Here is a 16,215-nt window from a genome sequence, read left to right as displayed (position 1 = left end):
TAACCCCCCACCATTCTCCTGCCCCCTCCCCCACACCATTCTCCTCCCACCTACCACCACCATTCTCCTCCCACCTACCCCCACCATCCTCCTCCCTCCTCCCCGCCTCCCCGCACCATTCTCCTCCCCAGCCTCCCCCCCACTAGTCTCCTCCCCCCTCTCCCCCACTAGTCTCCTCCCCCCTCTCCCCCACCATTCTCCTCCCCCCCACCATTCTCTTCCCCCCTGAACCCCCACCATTCTTGTCCCCCTCTCCCCCACTATTCTCCTCGCCCATCAACCCCACCATTCTCCTCCCCCTCCCCCAACCATTCTCCTGCCCCCACTCTCCCACCATTCTCCTACCCCACCATTCTCCTCCACCCTCTCCTCCCCCCTCCATTCTTCTCCCCTCTCCCCCTCTCTCCCCCACCATTCTCCTCCCCCATTTTCCTCCCCACTAACCCCCAACATTCTCCTCCCCCCTAATCCCCCACCATTCGCCTTCCACCTCTCCCCCACCATTCTCCTCCCACCTCTCCCCCACCATTCTCCTCCCCCTCCCCCACCATTCTCCTCCCCCTCCCCCACCATTCTCCTACCCCCACTCTCCCACCATTCTCCTACCCCACCATTCTCCTCCCCCCTCTTCTCCCCCCACCATTCTCCTCCCCCTCCCCCCCACCATTCTCCTCCCCTCCACCATTCTCCTGCCCCCACTCCCCCACTATTCTCCTCCCACCTTCCCCCCACCTTTCTCCTCCCCCCTCTACCCCACCATTCTCCTCCCCTCCACCATTCTCCTGCCCCCACTCCCCCACTATTCTCCTCCCACCTTCCCCCCACCTTTCTCCTCCCCCCTCTACCCCACCATTCTCCTCCCCCTTACTCCCCTCCATTCTCCTCCCCTCCATCATTCTCCTGCCCCCACTCCCCCACTATTCTCCTCCCACCTTCCCCCCACCTTTCTCCTCCTCCTCCCCTCCCTCACCTCCCCTATCCTCCTCCCCCTCCCCTATCCCCCTCCCCCCACCGTTCTCCTCCCCCTCCCCCCACCGTTCTCCTCCGTCCCTCTCGATTCCAATCCCCGCCCTGGCGTCTCTCTGGCGCTGCGTCCGCCCGTGTTTGCGGACGTTCGCAGCCCCGCAGCGCAGAGCCATGGCTGTACTGGCGAGCGTGGCCGATGTGGAGATCGATTCTGACGGGGTTTTCAAATATATCCTGGTGAGAGTGAGCAAGAAGGGCGGCCTGGAGCACAAGGACGTTGTGAGGGGCAACAAAACTGCCGAGTTCCACAGTGAGTGTCCGGGCCTGGGGCGGACTATCTCTATCTCTTTCTCTCTCCAGCGCTTCCTGATTCTCATTGATCAGCACTTCCACAAGGAGCTTAGTTTCCAAATGTTTTTAAACATTGTGCAACGTAGAGGGAGGGATCGCAACCCCCCGCCCCCGCCTGAGCCTGGTGACCATATGCAGAATTACACAGGATCCATGTCTAAACTGGTCAGGTTAGAGTTTCAACCTGGCTTCACAACCTAAACCTCCTCTTGAGGGCTAATAAGGAGTGGGGAACTCAAGTCAGAGCGAAAAATGAAAGACCCTATTTATAACTATAAGCCCGAGTGTTTCACAAGACTAAAATAAGACCCCGGGCCTGTAGTTACAGTATACCACTGAGGTTGAGGAGATTTAAATAGACTGGGAAGAGACAGAAAAGATTGTGACAAAAAGAGGCAACAGGGCTGATGTGGTTATTCAAGCTTCGAGCAAGGATGCTTCCTCCTGCCAACCCGAATGGGAAATCGACAGGACGCCTCTCAGTTTTTGGTCATGGGGAACATGTGATTTCCCAATACATGCTCGCAATAATACGTACGCTGGTGCAATTCATTTGTAAAATTGACTACAAGTGAGGGAAGAATTGCCTAACCAATAACAAGCTTTATGTATCAGTACCATGGCCACAAGGTGTTTGAATCTATCCAGATGTTGAAGCAATATCCAAGTCTTTCAACAACTCTGCGTGCAGAAACAGAGGAAAGGGAGTTGCTGAAGGGAGAGAACAGTTTAATAGACAAAAACAAGGGCTTTGTAACTCCAGAACTGGAGGAGTTGCAAGATAAGATGAAGAAACTAGGGGCGAGGCCATCATGGCAAGAGTGGCAGCTGTTGATTGCACTTGCAAGGGTTTTGATCGAGTTGTATCTTTGAATGAAATTAAGTACCAAGATCTTTAATACCTTATTGAATGACATGTAGGTCAAGATTTCATTATTTTCTGTACTGTAAGAAGAATGAAAATTTTGTTCACTGGGAGAATACAATCTCAGTATTGTAAGAGGAAATCATTAGAGTCAGTAGGGTTGGATGGTGAGTATAAGGTCTTTCACTTGTAGGAAGAAGGAAGGTAGTTTTTTGGCAGCCCTGCTGCTCATTGTAATGTGCTGCCCCTCTTGTAATCTAAACAATGTATAAGAAATAGGAGCAGGAGTAGGCCATTTGGCCCCATGAGCCTGCTCCATCACTCTATAAGATCACGGCCGATCTGACTGTGGCTTTAACTCCACTTTCCTGCCTGTCCCCCATAACCCTTGTCAATCAAAAATCTGTTTTACTCAGCCTTGCATATATCCAATGACCCAGCCTCCACCGCCCACCAAGGAAATGAATTCCAAACACTAACGACTCTCTGGGAGAAAAAAAATTCCTCTTCATCTCTGTTTTAAATGGAAGACCCTTAATTTTTAAACTGTGCCCCTAGTTCTAGATTTCCCCACAAGGGGAAACATCCTCTCAGCATCTACCCTGTCAAGCCCCTTCAGAATCTGATTTGTTTCAATGAGATTACCTCTCATTCTTCTAAACTCCAGTGAGAATAGGCCCAATTTACTCAATCTATAGAAGAAGACTTGCTTGAGAATCTGTTGAATTTGGCACAGAAAATTCTCTTCAACCAGTTAAACTAGTTCTGCTGCTCTGGTATTTCCCAGTTTCAAAGTTTTTCTCTGTCAAATTGAATTACAGATCGATGAAGATGAGCTTTGAAAAGGGAAGCAAAATAAATGGACATTTATGTCACTTTTATTCATGCAAGTGGGGTACCACATTTTGATGTTCAGACCATTGTGAAAGTGGAAAAGGCTGAATTCCATACATCCATATACATGCAAATAACTAAACAGCTATTTGTAAGTGTTAAAAATATTTTAAAGTTATCAAGTTAAATATCAGCCCTTCTTCTTGACCCTTCATGTTGATTTTTTTCTCTTGCCTGAAGATTTCTCTTTAACTGGCAAAGTGAATGCTGACATTACTGAGAGAATGGCGTGAAGTAATTGAGGGGGAATTGGTGTATTGGGAGAAGTAAAAGTCTAGAAGGTTCTGTTGATGATATTAGTGGATAAATGTGAAACTGGATTTGAATGTCATTCCTGTGTCTGCTGTTTTAATGGAGCTGTTAACCAGTTCATATTAAATGATTGACAGCAGATAGGATTCCTCTTCTGCACCCACTAAGCAAGCATTCTTCCACTAAGAGTAAAGCATCAAGAGTAAATAATAATAAGCTCCAGTCGTTAATACAAGAAAATAGCTGGAGGTATTACTAATCAGAATGGTACGGTGAGGGCCTTCTCATTCTGTACTTGTCAGACAGTGACTTCATACCTATTTTTGTAATTTGGATTGCGCATATCAATTTAATTTCCTTTCAGTGCCTGAGCTCAATGTCACATTCAAAGCTTTTCTCCCTGTAGGCATTTTCATATTAGTGCTAAGGTTCTGAAAGAATTGTTCATACAGAGACTTGTTGCCTCTTGAGTACCATCCTCCCCTGTTTATTGTTGCATGATCCACGTTAAGTGCAAGGGAGAAGGCCCATATGTTTTGCGCATGTTGGGAACCAGGAAAAGTTGGTTGCTGGTTATAGGTGAAGACATAGAGTTCAGCTCTTAGTCTGTAGCCAACAGAGAGGTAGAGTTGACTCAGTGACTCCATGGTAACATTTTACCATGTAAGAAGTGAGCCACTGTGTTTCTAAGATTACTATATTAGACATAACGTACGGGAAGTGGCTTCCCAAACCGATACTAGCCAGTTGTATTTTTATTTTGGTTATTTGCTTGTTGCCATTTAGAGGAGAATAATACATATTGTAAATTATTTTAAAGACATTGTTTGTACTAAACATTCAGTCGCTTGTTCAATATTAGATTTGTCTGTTGGTTTGTTTAGGGGAGGGACTGCGACTTTCATTGCATATTTGAAGGGATCAAACTTTGGTGATCATCATTGTGCTGAGAGATGGAATGTTTAGAAAGTGGGAATCATCAGGAAAAAAGTAGATAGGGCTACTAAACAAGATTATTGAAATACAGAAAGGAGAGAGTGGAGTTCTGTGAAACACAACGGAAAAAGTGAGTTAACCAAATTAATTATATCCTATATATTGTGATTTCAGAAGTAACTAAGAGTAACAGTTCTATTTCTACCCTCCCAGTGCATGCCTCAGAATGCATATCATGAATTACACAACTGAAGAGTAACTTAAAAAATGCATTGTCTAGATTTGTAATATGTGCCCCTGGGTGTGTGTGGGTGCAGAAATGCCATTTTTACCCCAATGTATTCATGAAACTTTCAAAATTTAAGTGACAAAATCATTGGTGAGGTGTGGGGAAAGAGATACATGACTTATTATCATCACTTCTGCACAACTTATGATATGATATGTGATCATATGGCAGGTGGTATTTGTCAGGTTGACCAAATCCACAAGGGAAACATGGCCACACTATCACAGCGGTTTTGCAATTGTATTTAATTCAAGCAAAAGAAATGAATTAAAACACATACACAAGATTACAGTTACACCATTACTTAATATAACAAATCCCCAAATTCCTAATTAACCTGACTCCCAACCACACAGCCCCTTTAAGGCTACAGTTCAAAATAGATTTTAAATGTCGAGAGGCAACCTAGCAAGGTTACCATAGCACCCACTTAACAGTGGAATTCAAATGGCTTTTTAACACAGCTTTGGTCACTGGGACTGCAAAGTGGCTAGAGGCTATTTTCCTAAGTCTGTTTCACATGGCGTATCTTTTAGATCTTACACTGCCGCCCCCTGATACAGCCTTCCATCCTTCTTTAAATATATTCCTTCCTCTTTTAATCTGTAAATCCCATTGTTTCCATATGTCTTTGGAATTTATTTTCTCATATCATAAAAATCTTTCATGTTGACAATATGGCCTTTTCCTTTGCGGAAAAATAAATGTAATCACCTTGACCTACTTATCCTGTCAGTTATAAAACTTTATCAAGTTTCTTTGAAAATCAAACACCTGTCCATTTATCTTAAAATGCAAATTTCATTCACCCCATATCGACTGAGACCTTTACCCTAGCTCACTCATTAGCATTGCAAATACCTTTTCTTTTACACCTAATTTCAACCTTGCAATCTACTCTAATTCAATTAAATCTGTCACATACACAACCCCGCACACTCAAACATAAACCTACTTCACAATACCCCACAATAATATTATGAAAAATATGGTAGTTTCATGATATTAGTTCTAGGAATATTTTGGTTGGATAATTTAAATCTATAAAACTAGCAGGCAGATTTGATGGAATTGGTGGTTTTGGGTGGATTATGAAACTTTCTCTCACCTTGCTATAGATAACATCTTTGAAAAGTTGTCTCCTGAAATGGAAAAGCTTGAGCTGGAATGCAAGTGTCTTGGAGGTGGAAAGATTGATCACAACAGCAAGCAGAAAAAAATTCGAGTATTCGGTATTTCCATGGTGAATAACCTATTACAACTCTTAAAGTACGATGCTAAATCACTTAAGCCTTTGAAAATAATGTTGCATTTCAAAATATCCCTGTTATCAATCATTTACAGGAAAGTAATAATCTGAGTGCAGAGCAGTGAATAGTTCCTGCCTGTTTATTCCACACTGCCATCTTGCCCTTTGATGAAAATTGTGTGTGGGTGTTGATGTTGGAGAATTGTGTTAGATAACTAAGCTAATAATTGGCAGCATGCTAACTGGTTAGTTGAACTATGCATCATATTCCTAAGTCATGTCATGGGCTTATTTAGTGGGATATAAATGCATTATTCATCAGGGCCACCAGCTTCACTGCTTTGACCACTGACACAGCAATATGATTCAGTAACACAATTCTACTGGCTTTGCAAGAGCCCAGCAGGATCATTAATCGTAGTAAAAACAGAATTACCTGGAAAAACTCAGGAGGTCTGGCAGCATCGGCGGAGAAGAAAAGAGTTGACGTTTCGAGTCCTCATGACCCTTCAGCAGAACTGGGTGAATCCAAGGAGAGGGGTGAAATATAAGCTGGTTTAAGGTGGGGGGGGGTGGGGGGGTGCCTGTTGGATGGGGGGAGAGAAGTGGAGGGGGGTGGTGTGGTTGTAGGGACAAGCAAGCAGTGATAGGAGCAGATAATCAAAAGATGTCACAGACAAAAGAACACAGAGGTGTTGAAGTTGGTGATATTATCTAAACAAATGTGCTAATTAAGAATGGATGATAGGGCACTCAATGTATAGCTCTAGTGGGGGTGGGGGGCATAAAAGATTTAAAAATAATAGAAATAGGTGGGAAAAGAAAAATCTATATAAATTATTGGAAAAAACAAAAGGAAGGGGGAAGAAACAGAAAGGGGGTGTGGATGGAGGAGGGAGTTCAAGATCTAAAGTTGTTGAACTCAATATTCAGTCCGGAAGGCTGTAAAGTGCCTAGTCGGAAGATGAGGTGCTGTTCCTCCAGTTTGCGTTGGGCTTCACTGGAACAATGCAGCAAGCCAAGGACAGACATGTGGGCAAGAGAGCAAGGTGGAGTGTTAAAATGGGAAGTGACAGGGAGGTTTGGGTCATTATTGCGGACAGACCGCAGGTGTTCTGCAAAGCGGTCACCCAGTTTACGTTTGGTCTCTCCAATGTGTTATTATTGCGTTATTAGTGTGCTTTTCATTAATCATAGCCATGTTCCAATTGGCTCCTGCAAAGAATGCTGGGACCTATATGAACCATAAGGTTAGTATTCCATAAGTGTAGCTGTTATGTGAAGGATAATGCCCAGATGAATGCCTGCATTCACAGAAGCTCCCAAGCTGCATTTCTTTGTAGACATAATCTATGTCATGCTTATCTGAAGGGAGGGTAAGTCTCTGAGACCAAGGCTGTCCTTGCAGAAGCAGCGCATGACATCTTTTGTGTTAATCTCAGGTTGAAGCAGAGGTCCAGTACAATGGTGCTTCTGGTACAATCAAAATTATTCTCAAACATGCATTTGGATCTTTTGGCTGCTCTTATGATGGACCACATGATACAGACCTCCTTCAGGCTCTTAGTAAATAATTGCCATCCGTTGCATTCTTTCTGATTGTACTGTGCAAAAAGTCTTTACATGGAGACAGAAGTTGATAAAAACCATGCCAGAACAGGAGGGTGATGAGAAACTAGGTGACAAACACCTAGGCCAGAATTTGCCGGCCCCTTTGGTATCGGGTGTCATGGCAGGTGGGCAAGGGACAATATGGCGAGAAAGCCAAAAGTCATTGCATGTCGGGAATGTCATTTTAATACATTTGCATCTGATTATGAGCCCCACTTGCCAGAATCATTCCTCATGCTGGATCATCTAGGCACATTGGCATGATTGCATGCTGACATGTTCCACAACTGCACATAAGTGATGTGCAGTTGGAAACCTGAACTTTGAGCGGAACTCGGAGACGAGTGCACTCGACCTTGTGCAGCGCTTGCGAGTATCGGCCATAGGACATCAAGGAATAGGCACTGTGCACTCGCAGGTTGACACAGGCAAATCACTTTTTCCCCGCTGGCATTCAGTGCAGTGCCGGTGCAAGGCAGCACAGACTGAAGGAAGCACACAAGCACGTGCCAGGGTGGTGGGGGGAGGGGGTGGTGGTGAGGAAAGCAGCCACACACTTGCAAAAGCTTGTTAAAATGAGCATTGTTCCACAGCTGAGATCGCTCAGCTGCAGCTCCATTACATGCTTGGAGTCGGACTTCTGTAGCTTTGCTGCCCAATCAAGCAACACAAAAGTGTGGAAGTGCCACCAAATGTTCCAGAACTTTACATCCCTTGGGCACAGACTGCAAATTAATTTGCGTTTTAGGGGGCAGCAGAGTAATTGGCCGATGGAACAAATTGTAGAATCCCTTATGAAAGGTGGCTATGGCACAGTCACTGGTGGAGGCACTCACAGCTCCTTGCAATGTCTTTATTAAGGTTTGGACCAGTATCCATCATGGTTCAAGCTAACAGCGCAGCCTTGCAGAGCGGGTTAGGAGAATGCCTGTGACTGAACTGAGAGTGCAGCATGCAGTCCAGTGGCTGAAACTGCTGCCAATCGGTCAAGTGGAGGTGGGTGAGGTTTGGGCAGGCAATGAGCACACATGCATACCACATCCATGTGGTAGCCAGCACTCTCCTGCATGCATTAAGGAGCCTCCAGATTTAAGAGAGCTTTTTAGGACACACACGCAAACCCACATGTGTCTTTCTTTGATCTTGCAGGAGGAGAACATCATCATGGAGCCTAGTGATTTAGCAGTGTGCCTCATACTGTCGAAGGGTCATGAGGACTCGAAACGTCAACTCTTTTCTTCTCCGCCGATGCTGCCAGACCTGCTGAGTTTTTCCAGGTAATTCTGTTTTTGCCTCATGCTTACTGGAAACAGAGAAGAAGAAGAGAACGGCGGAGGCATCTGGCATGGCAAACAGGAGCACCTTCCTCAAGATGAAGGGGCTGCAGGGCCTGCTACGCATGCAGCTGAAGATCCACAGAGAGCCGTTGTTCGAAGGCACCTCGCTAGATCCAGTGTCTATAGATGGCGCTTGTCATTCTTGCAGATGAGAAAACCACTGTTGCTGAAGACTGCGCATGTTTAGGGAACTGGTTGGTCACATATGTCACCTGCTGTAGGATTTGGCACCACAGGAACATGGAGGGCATCTACTGCCAATGGCTGTGAAAGTGACTGCAATGCTCAATTTTTACACCAGTGGCTCCTTCTAGGACTCCACAGGATCTCACAAGCCTCCACACACAAGTGCATCCAGGAAGTCATGGATGCCATCTTCACTAAGGCACAGAAAGTTACGCATTTCGTCAGGGATCAGGAAAGCCAGGAAGCAAGAGCGCTGAGATTTGTGCAGATCTCTGGTTTTCCACAGGGGCAGAGTGCCATCGACTGCTTAGATCTCCGTGGTAACAAGTAGTCAACTACAGCAGAGTGACAGTGTAATGAGGCTCATGCACGACCTGGACTTTGGTGGAGCAAATATTTTGAATAGGCATTTTGAAAATGAGGTTCCAGTGCATTGACAAGCCCAGTGGAGCACTGCAATACAGTCCCCAGAGGGTGTCACGCATCATCGTTGCCTGCTGCACTACAAAACCTGGTGCTGCCAGGGGGGGGTGGACCTGACTGAGGAGGAGATGGAAGAGCTGCAAGTCTCCTCCGATGAGGAGGACATCAAAGAGGATGATGGTGATGAGGACCTCGATGACAAGGATACTGGTGATGAAGCCATTGCATTGGCCAGACAAGGCAGCCGTGCTCAGGAGGCCCCCTCAGTCTGAAGATTCATGGAGAATGATGACGAGATGCAGTGAGGACAGTCCTGATATCCTTAACCTTGTATCTGTGAATGTTTGACTCCTGTGTGGCTGATGGCAGTACATATACCCTGAGTGGTCAGGCTCCTGTCTTGGAGATGCAGTGGAGGCCCTAATAGTCACTAAATTCCAGGAGGAGGATGATGCTATGCAGTGAGGTCATTCCATAGATTTTCACATAGCCTCTGTAAATGTCTGACCCCTGTCTCGCTGAGGGAAGCTCACTTCTGCTTCATGATCATGGTCATATAATGGGCACACAGCCATGAAACTTTAAATGCACCTGACCCTTTGTCAGCTTTCAGCACGTGACCCCTTCAGGAGCACAGCGTCACCAGTCACGGATGCTGAAGAGATGGGAGGAGGGCCAGCCCCATCTTAAAGGCGCTGAGAGCACACAGAGAATGACGGATCTCTGTGACTCCAGCCCGTGACATTCTGACAGCAATGACGAGCACCGTTTGAGATGCAGGCATCACTGTGTCCAGTGAGCGTGAAGCCAGACCATCACTTTGGTCTGAAGATCACACACTGCACAGGGAAGAGGCTCTGGGACTGAGAAACCTGCTTTTATCTAGAGCAGGAACCAAGGGTACACATCTGAGTGACACGAACACTGCTTGTCATAACAAGGAGACAGAGGCAAGGAGACATAAGTAAGGAGACATTCTTGGGAGTTTATTAACAAAGTGAACATTATGTACAAGTGATTAACTTCCATGGCCACTCTATGCAACTGGATCTTCTTAACTGCACACTGTGCCTGCCGGCATTGTCAAGGCCTTCCGTGCTCGTTCAGCACTGCGGGAACTGAGGTGTTTTATTGACCCTGTTAATCACTTTTTTGGTTTAATGTTTGTAAGTTTCCTTTAAATTTTGTGTTTGCTTTTGCAGTTTCCTTTTAAGGAACTGCTTTTTATTTTGTCCCTGATTTTGTTAATTTAGTTTATTTGGTTGACTCAAAAGAGCTACATCTCCTTAACCTTCCTAACCCTGCTGCCACATCTTGGTTCTCGCCCGACATCCACAGTGGAGGTGGAGGCAACCTGCAAACTTCTAGGCCCCGTCTATGATGACCGTGGCAAATGTCCTCTGGAGGGCCATGGCCTACTTTCAGGATCCTATTGTGTGGCCATGGTATCCTTCTCGGCCTGTGAAGCTGGAGCTGCTGGGGTCATAGGAAGAAGTGGTTCAGATGAGCTGGACACTCCCAGAGTCACCAGAGTGGATGGTCCAGGGGTGTGCACTTGCTGATCCTCCTCCCTGTGGGTACCCGAGGGGGAATCTGGAGTGAGATTGAGCTAGCCTGCACCCCTGTTGTGTTGACATTGTTGGAGGCCATCTATGGCGTCAGCAGTAGTTCTGCATTGCTGCCCAGGCTGAACTCCAATGTCCTGGACCAAGGCCTCCATGGTGGCCACCATCCTACCATCAGTACATTGGCATGCCGGCACTATCACCTCAGACTGAAGGCGGATGGACTCTTCCATTGTGCCTTGCAATCTGAGGAGTGCAGAGGACATCCCTTCCTGACGTTCCTGAGCTTGCCTTTGTAACTTCAGCAACTGAAGTATGATCGAGTGCAGAGGATCCTCATCTGACTGGGACTCAACAGATTTCTAGCCTCTAGTCGTCCTTCGATTGCTGGAAACCTGGGAAGCCCCTGCTCCTACTGGCTGTGGATCAGACTGTACAATGAGCTCACCAGATTGTGACCCCAAGGCTACTCCAGACCGAGGCCCCACCGAAGTGTGTGTTGGTGCATTGGTGAAGGATGTGGGTGAGCTCTGTGCTTGGTCTTCAGTTAGGGTGTCGACGGATTCTTCTTCCAAGGCATCTTCAGGGCTTGAGTTGAGAACCTGGCTTGTGGACCCCCTTGGCTGCTTTCCAGATGTGCCTGCGAAGGCAAGGAGAGATAGTTGGTGCATGGCAAGGGACTGCAGAACAAGGGAACTCACTCACGGCATGGTTGTCTGATGGATGTTGCACTGCTGGATCGTCACTTGGTTGAGCACCACTGACCTCACTGTCAGCACAGGACCAGTCCAGATCATTGCTGGTCAGCTGAATGACTCCATTTTCAAAGTCTATGAAAAAAAAGACCTCGATGTCAGCAATTCCTCCACCAGTTTATGTCCTCTCCCTTTTGTTGTGTGCCAGCTTGTCCTGCATAAATACAGATGGACAAGGTGTAAGCAAGATGCCTGCCAGGCCAGATGAGAAAGATGCCTGGCACGTGTGGATGGTAAGTGGTCCCATGGATGGGATGAGGACACAATCCGCAGGGCAGATGAATGTGTGTGTGAGCGATTGAATGATGTCCCTTGAACTGGCAGTGAATGAGTTCCCTGTGGATGTGTGATGGGTTTGAGAGTGAGAGTGATGAGATGAGTGACTTAACCTGGCAGAATAGAGGAGATTATTCATCCTCTTTTGGCACTGGGTGACTTCTCTTTTGCAGGGCATTGGTGCTGACCACTGTTGCGCCACCTCCTGTGCTGGATTGGTGTCCTTACTTGCTGGTCTTCGCCCAGAGCAGGGGTAGAGGACTTCACAGTTGGCTTCCACTGAGTCCAGTAGGCGACTGAGGGAGGCATTACTAAATTTGGGGGCAGCATGTTTTCCCCCCCTTTGGAAGCCATGACTTTGCAACAGCTTCTGACCCCTTAGAGAGAATTGGCACTGTGCAATGTGGCGTCTGGATTACTGATGGCCTGAGGTGACAGCGGGGCTGGTGAATCAGAGGCCGCCCTGCCAGCGATCCGGTGTGTTTCCTGGGAATGCATTATTAATGATGAAGGACGCGCCTGGAATGGGACGATATGGCGCGAAAGCCGTCATTGTGGCCAGTGGGTAAAAAGTCCTTTTTCCTGCTCGCTACCACACTTTATGCAAATCTGTGACCATTCCACCCCTAGTTTCTCCACCTCTACCTACATTTTCTTACAGTTCTTCAAATACCATCTCGCCCCATGTTTTGTTCTGCTCCTTCCTTATTCTATCCAGTGACAGATAAATGCTAGGCATGAAGTACAAGGCATCCCATTTATGCTGGTGTATTGTGTGATGTGTAGTGCTTAACCTTGTACTACAACCAAATGATTTCCTTGTGGTAGGAATGTGTGTGCTTGTTTTGGTTTCTGCATAAATGGCGCTTGAACAACTGCCAGCTTGCTGGGATTCTGTCTTCCCCCTCACCTAACCACCTCCAATCCATTTGTTAGTTGGGAGTCAGACTGACTCCTTCCTTTCCTCTGCCAGTGTTAGAGGTGTCTGCCACAGGCGAAACTAGTTTGGATAACTTGATGTTGAAGGTATTCTCTGTATGATGAAAATATTGACGTTCCATTGTATTTACACTCCTGTTTCTCCCAAGGTGTGACTGATGCTAAGAATTGAGTTGGCTAATTTAAAATAGATGCCAACCACTACCAAAAATGGGTTTCACTTTTGCCACAGTCGTATTCTCAGACTAGGGATTGAGATATTTAGTGGCCTGAGGCTGCTAAAGTTTACATTTTATAAATCCACTTCGCTCCTTGGTTATAGCACATTGGAGGATTCATTGTGACAATGAGTGAGTCTTCTAGTCCTCAGGGTGTATAAGTGCTGGTCCAGAGTGAGTGTTAAAAGCAGGATAATGAAAAGCACTGTCTAAAAGCAAAAACATGAAAACAAGGTTCAGGCCTGCATTTGGCAAAAAAAATTCAAATGGAGGATGGAGTTCATGACCTGAAGTTGCTGAGCTCAGTGTTGAGTCTAGAAGGTTATAAAGTGCCTATAATAGGACGATGAGTTCCTGAAGCTTGCATTGAGCTTCACTGGGACACCGAAGCAGGTCAGGGACCAAAATGTCAAAGTGGGAGCAAGGCAGTGAATTAAAATGGCAAGCAACCGGAAACTGGGGACCATATTTGTGGACTGAGCAAGGTGTTCCACAAAGTGGTCACCTAGTCAGCTTTGCATCTCCCCAATGTAGACAGGAGACTGCGTGGAGGCCTTAGCATCCAAGCCTAATCCTGTCCTCACCTGATGTCCAACTCTTATCAACATTTATGGTATTGAAGTCAAAACCTTGGCTGAACTTAACCTGCAGAGACAGTGATGCGCAGTGAGAGTAAGTATAATTGATAACTTACTGTTTTATTTGTCTTAGGGTTTTGGGAAAGCGGATCACTCCATTTCTGTGGAAAAACTGAAGTCTGTGTACAAGGACTATGAAATTACCTGGTCAGATGACACCAAGTGAAAACGAGTCACTGGAAGCCTGTCTATCAACAAAATCGTTGTAAAACTGTTTTCACTTTCTTTTGTTGAAATGACTTCAGTGTTACTGGATGAGACTAGCTTGTTGCCTTGAAGTAGTTTGTTTATAGTATTCAGTTGAGCTATGGCAGTACTTAGGGACCTTGCAGACTGTGGTATTAAAGAGTACCTGTATAGAATGTACTTTTCAATACATTGCCCAATAAATGATCTGTTGTGAGTTTGCCTCGAATATGTCGTGTGGTAATTTATCAGTACATTGCGCTGGGCTGTAACATAATTGATTTTATATCTATTGCAATCCTTTGTAGTGCAGGTTGCTGGTGATCACAGAATATGGAATTACACATATCCTTTCAAAATAATGTTATTTTTGAAAGATTGCATAAGTTCAGAGATATGAACTCTGGTCAAAGTATCCCATTGAAATTTTATTATTTCAGCAGTTTTTTACTCAAATGGATGAGGGTTTTGTTGGTTGGAGAATGACAGAATTACCACCATTCATAGTTTTATCTAAAAATAGGAAAAGCTGGAACTCGTTAATTCTGATGAAAGGTCACTGATCTGAAAAGTTAACTCTATTTCTCCCTCTACAGAAGCAGCCAGACCTGCTGAATATTTCCAACATTTTCTGTTTTTATTTCAGATTTCCAGCATCCGTAATATTTTGCTTTTGTATTCAGCTTTAAAGTTTGTTTGCAGCTCGAGGAAACAAATGTTAAAGCTATGAATGATGACAATGTACAGCAGCCTGACAAATACTTGAAAGAGAGAAAAAACAAGCTGCATAGGGTGGGACCCAGTTGAAGTGGTAAGAGACAGTGAAAAACTTACTATGTATTTTCTATATATGATAAACATTTCTGCTGCAGTTTCTGAAGGAAATGGAACTTAACTGAGCAGCTCAGCACCTTAAATACATTTGGGGAGGTTAAACTACAGTGTGTTATGGAAAAAGAACATCTTTGTTTTGCATCCCTTTTAATAAGGTTTCAAGATTGATATCAAAGGGCTTTAACTGTTAAACCGTATCTTTAGCAAAAACCAATATCTGTTTTCAACAACACTACCAGGGTCTTTGTGGTTTGCAGAAGGTTCTCTTATTTCTGCAGCAGGTGTAATAGTTTGTTTCACTTCAACTCAGGATAATTTGCTGCTGGCTTCTGAGGGAACCTGCTGCTCTTATTGCAAACGCAGTAGAAAAAAATACTTTTGTCAAGAAACTTGCCAGGAAGCTTTATTCAAATAACATTTCTTTATACTAGAAGCTGTACACGTGAATTTGTGCGACTGATAATCTGTTTGTTGGCTTTTTTTTGGCAATGTTTTGTAATTCAGAGTTGCTGATTAAGAAAGCAACACCTTGTGTATAACTCCCTCCATTTTAACACAATGTTGTATTCCAGTGTTTGAATGAATGAATAAAGGCCACGGTCCTTGATCGTCATCAACTCATCACTCAAGCAGAAATATTGTGGCATCACATAAGGAAAAATTCTACATGGATGAGGAAAAATTTCTTCTTTCAAAGGCCTTAGGAATTCTCTTCCCCAGAGAGCAGTGGAGGCTGGGTCATTTATATTCAAGGCTGAAGTTAGACAAAGTTTTGATTGAAAGGAAGTCGAGGATTATGTGGGGGAGGCAGCAAAGGCCACAATCAGATCAGCCATAATGTTGTTCAATGGCAGAGCAGGCTCAAGGGGCTGAATGGGCTACAACTGGTCCTATTTGTTATGAAAGTTGAGGGACACTCCAGTGCTTCACACAGCCTGACAGTGATCAGCATGTTGAGGGACCACTCCAGTTCCTGATATAGCCTGACAGTGATGGGGAGGTTGAGGCAATGGGTTGGGTCCTCTGACTTGATGGATGTTTGGCAAAATCTCCATTCTGACTCCAGCGTTTTTATTTCCCTCAAGTAAGGCTATTATCTGGGAGCAGCTGCTCCAGAGTCTCAGCTCTACAAACACAGGTTTATGTGATTAACGGAGGGTAGAGCCATGACTGGCAAGGTGACTAGGAACATACTGAATGGTGGAAGAGTGGGCTGGATGTCACCAACAGAGGTGACAGCACAGCACATGCCCTGAGTTCATGGACAAAGCTGTTAGAGATTCCAAAAGTGGCACTCAGTTCTGACTTCACTAAGTGTATTGAGGAGGCTCAATTGTGTGGAGTGATCCAGTCAGCACTGAGCTCCGTTTGGATGGAATTCCTTATTGGTGCCAGCGAAACCTCCCCTAGAAGTTGGTGCCTCACATCTTGAACCATCTCTTGGA

At 45.3% G+C, this 16,215-nt stretch overlaps 1 protein-coding gene across 2 annotated transcripts; it reads left to right on the top strand.

Annotated features, from left to right (window-relative positions):
- The first annotated feature begins 1,025 nt into the window (after window positions 1-1,025).
- si:dkey-51e6.1 (uncharacterized protein LOC558617 homolog) lies at window positions 1,026-14,165 on the top strand. 2 transcript variants are annotated; one of them, XM_041208679.1, is made up of 3 exons: window positions 1,026-1,276; window positions 5,672-5,822; window positions 13,824-14,165. In XM_041208679.1, the coding sequence occupies exons 1-3, from the start codon at window positions 1,138-1,140 to the stop codon at window positions 13,864-13,866; spliced, it is 333 nt and encodes a 110-aa protein (XP_041064613.1). In that variant the 5' UTR covers window positions 1,026-1,137; the 3' UTR covers window positions 13,867-14,165. The 2 variants fall into 2 exon arrangements, with proteins under 2 accessions (XP_041064613.1, XP_041064612.1); XM_041208678.1 differs by having other exon boundaries at window positions 1,031-1,276; window positions 5,672-5,796.
- The last annotated feature ends 2,050 nt before the right edge of the window (window positions 14,166-16,215 follow it).

Source organism: Carcharodon carcharias, chromosome 16 (assembly GCF_017639515.1).
Source record: "Carcharodon carcharias isolate sCarCar2 chromosome 16, sCarCar2.pri, whole genome shotgun sequence".
In the NCBI taxonomy this organism is placed as follows: domain Eukaryota; kingdom Metazoa; phylum Chordata; class Chondrichthyes; order Lamniformes; family Lamnidae; genus Carcharodon; species Carcharodon carcharias.
Note: the sequence above shows the minus strand (reverse complement) of the source record. Positions and strands in the feature narration are given on the sequence as shown.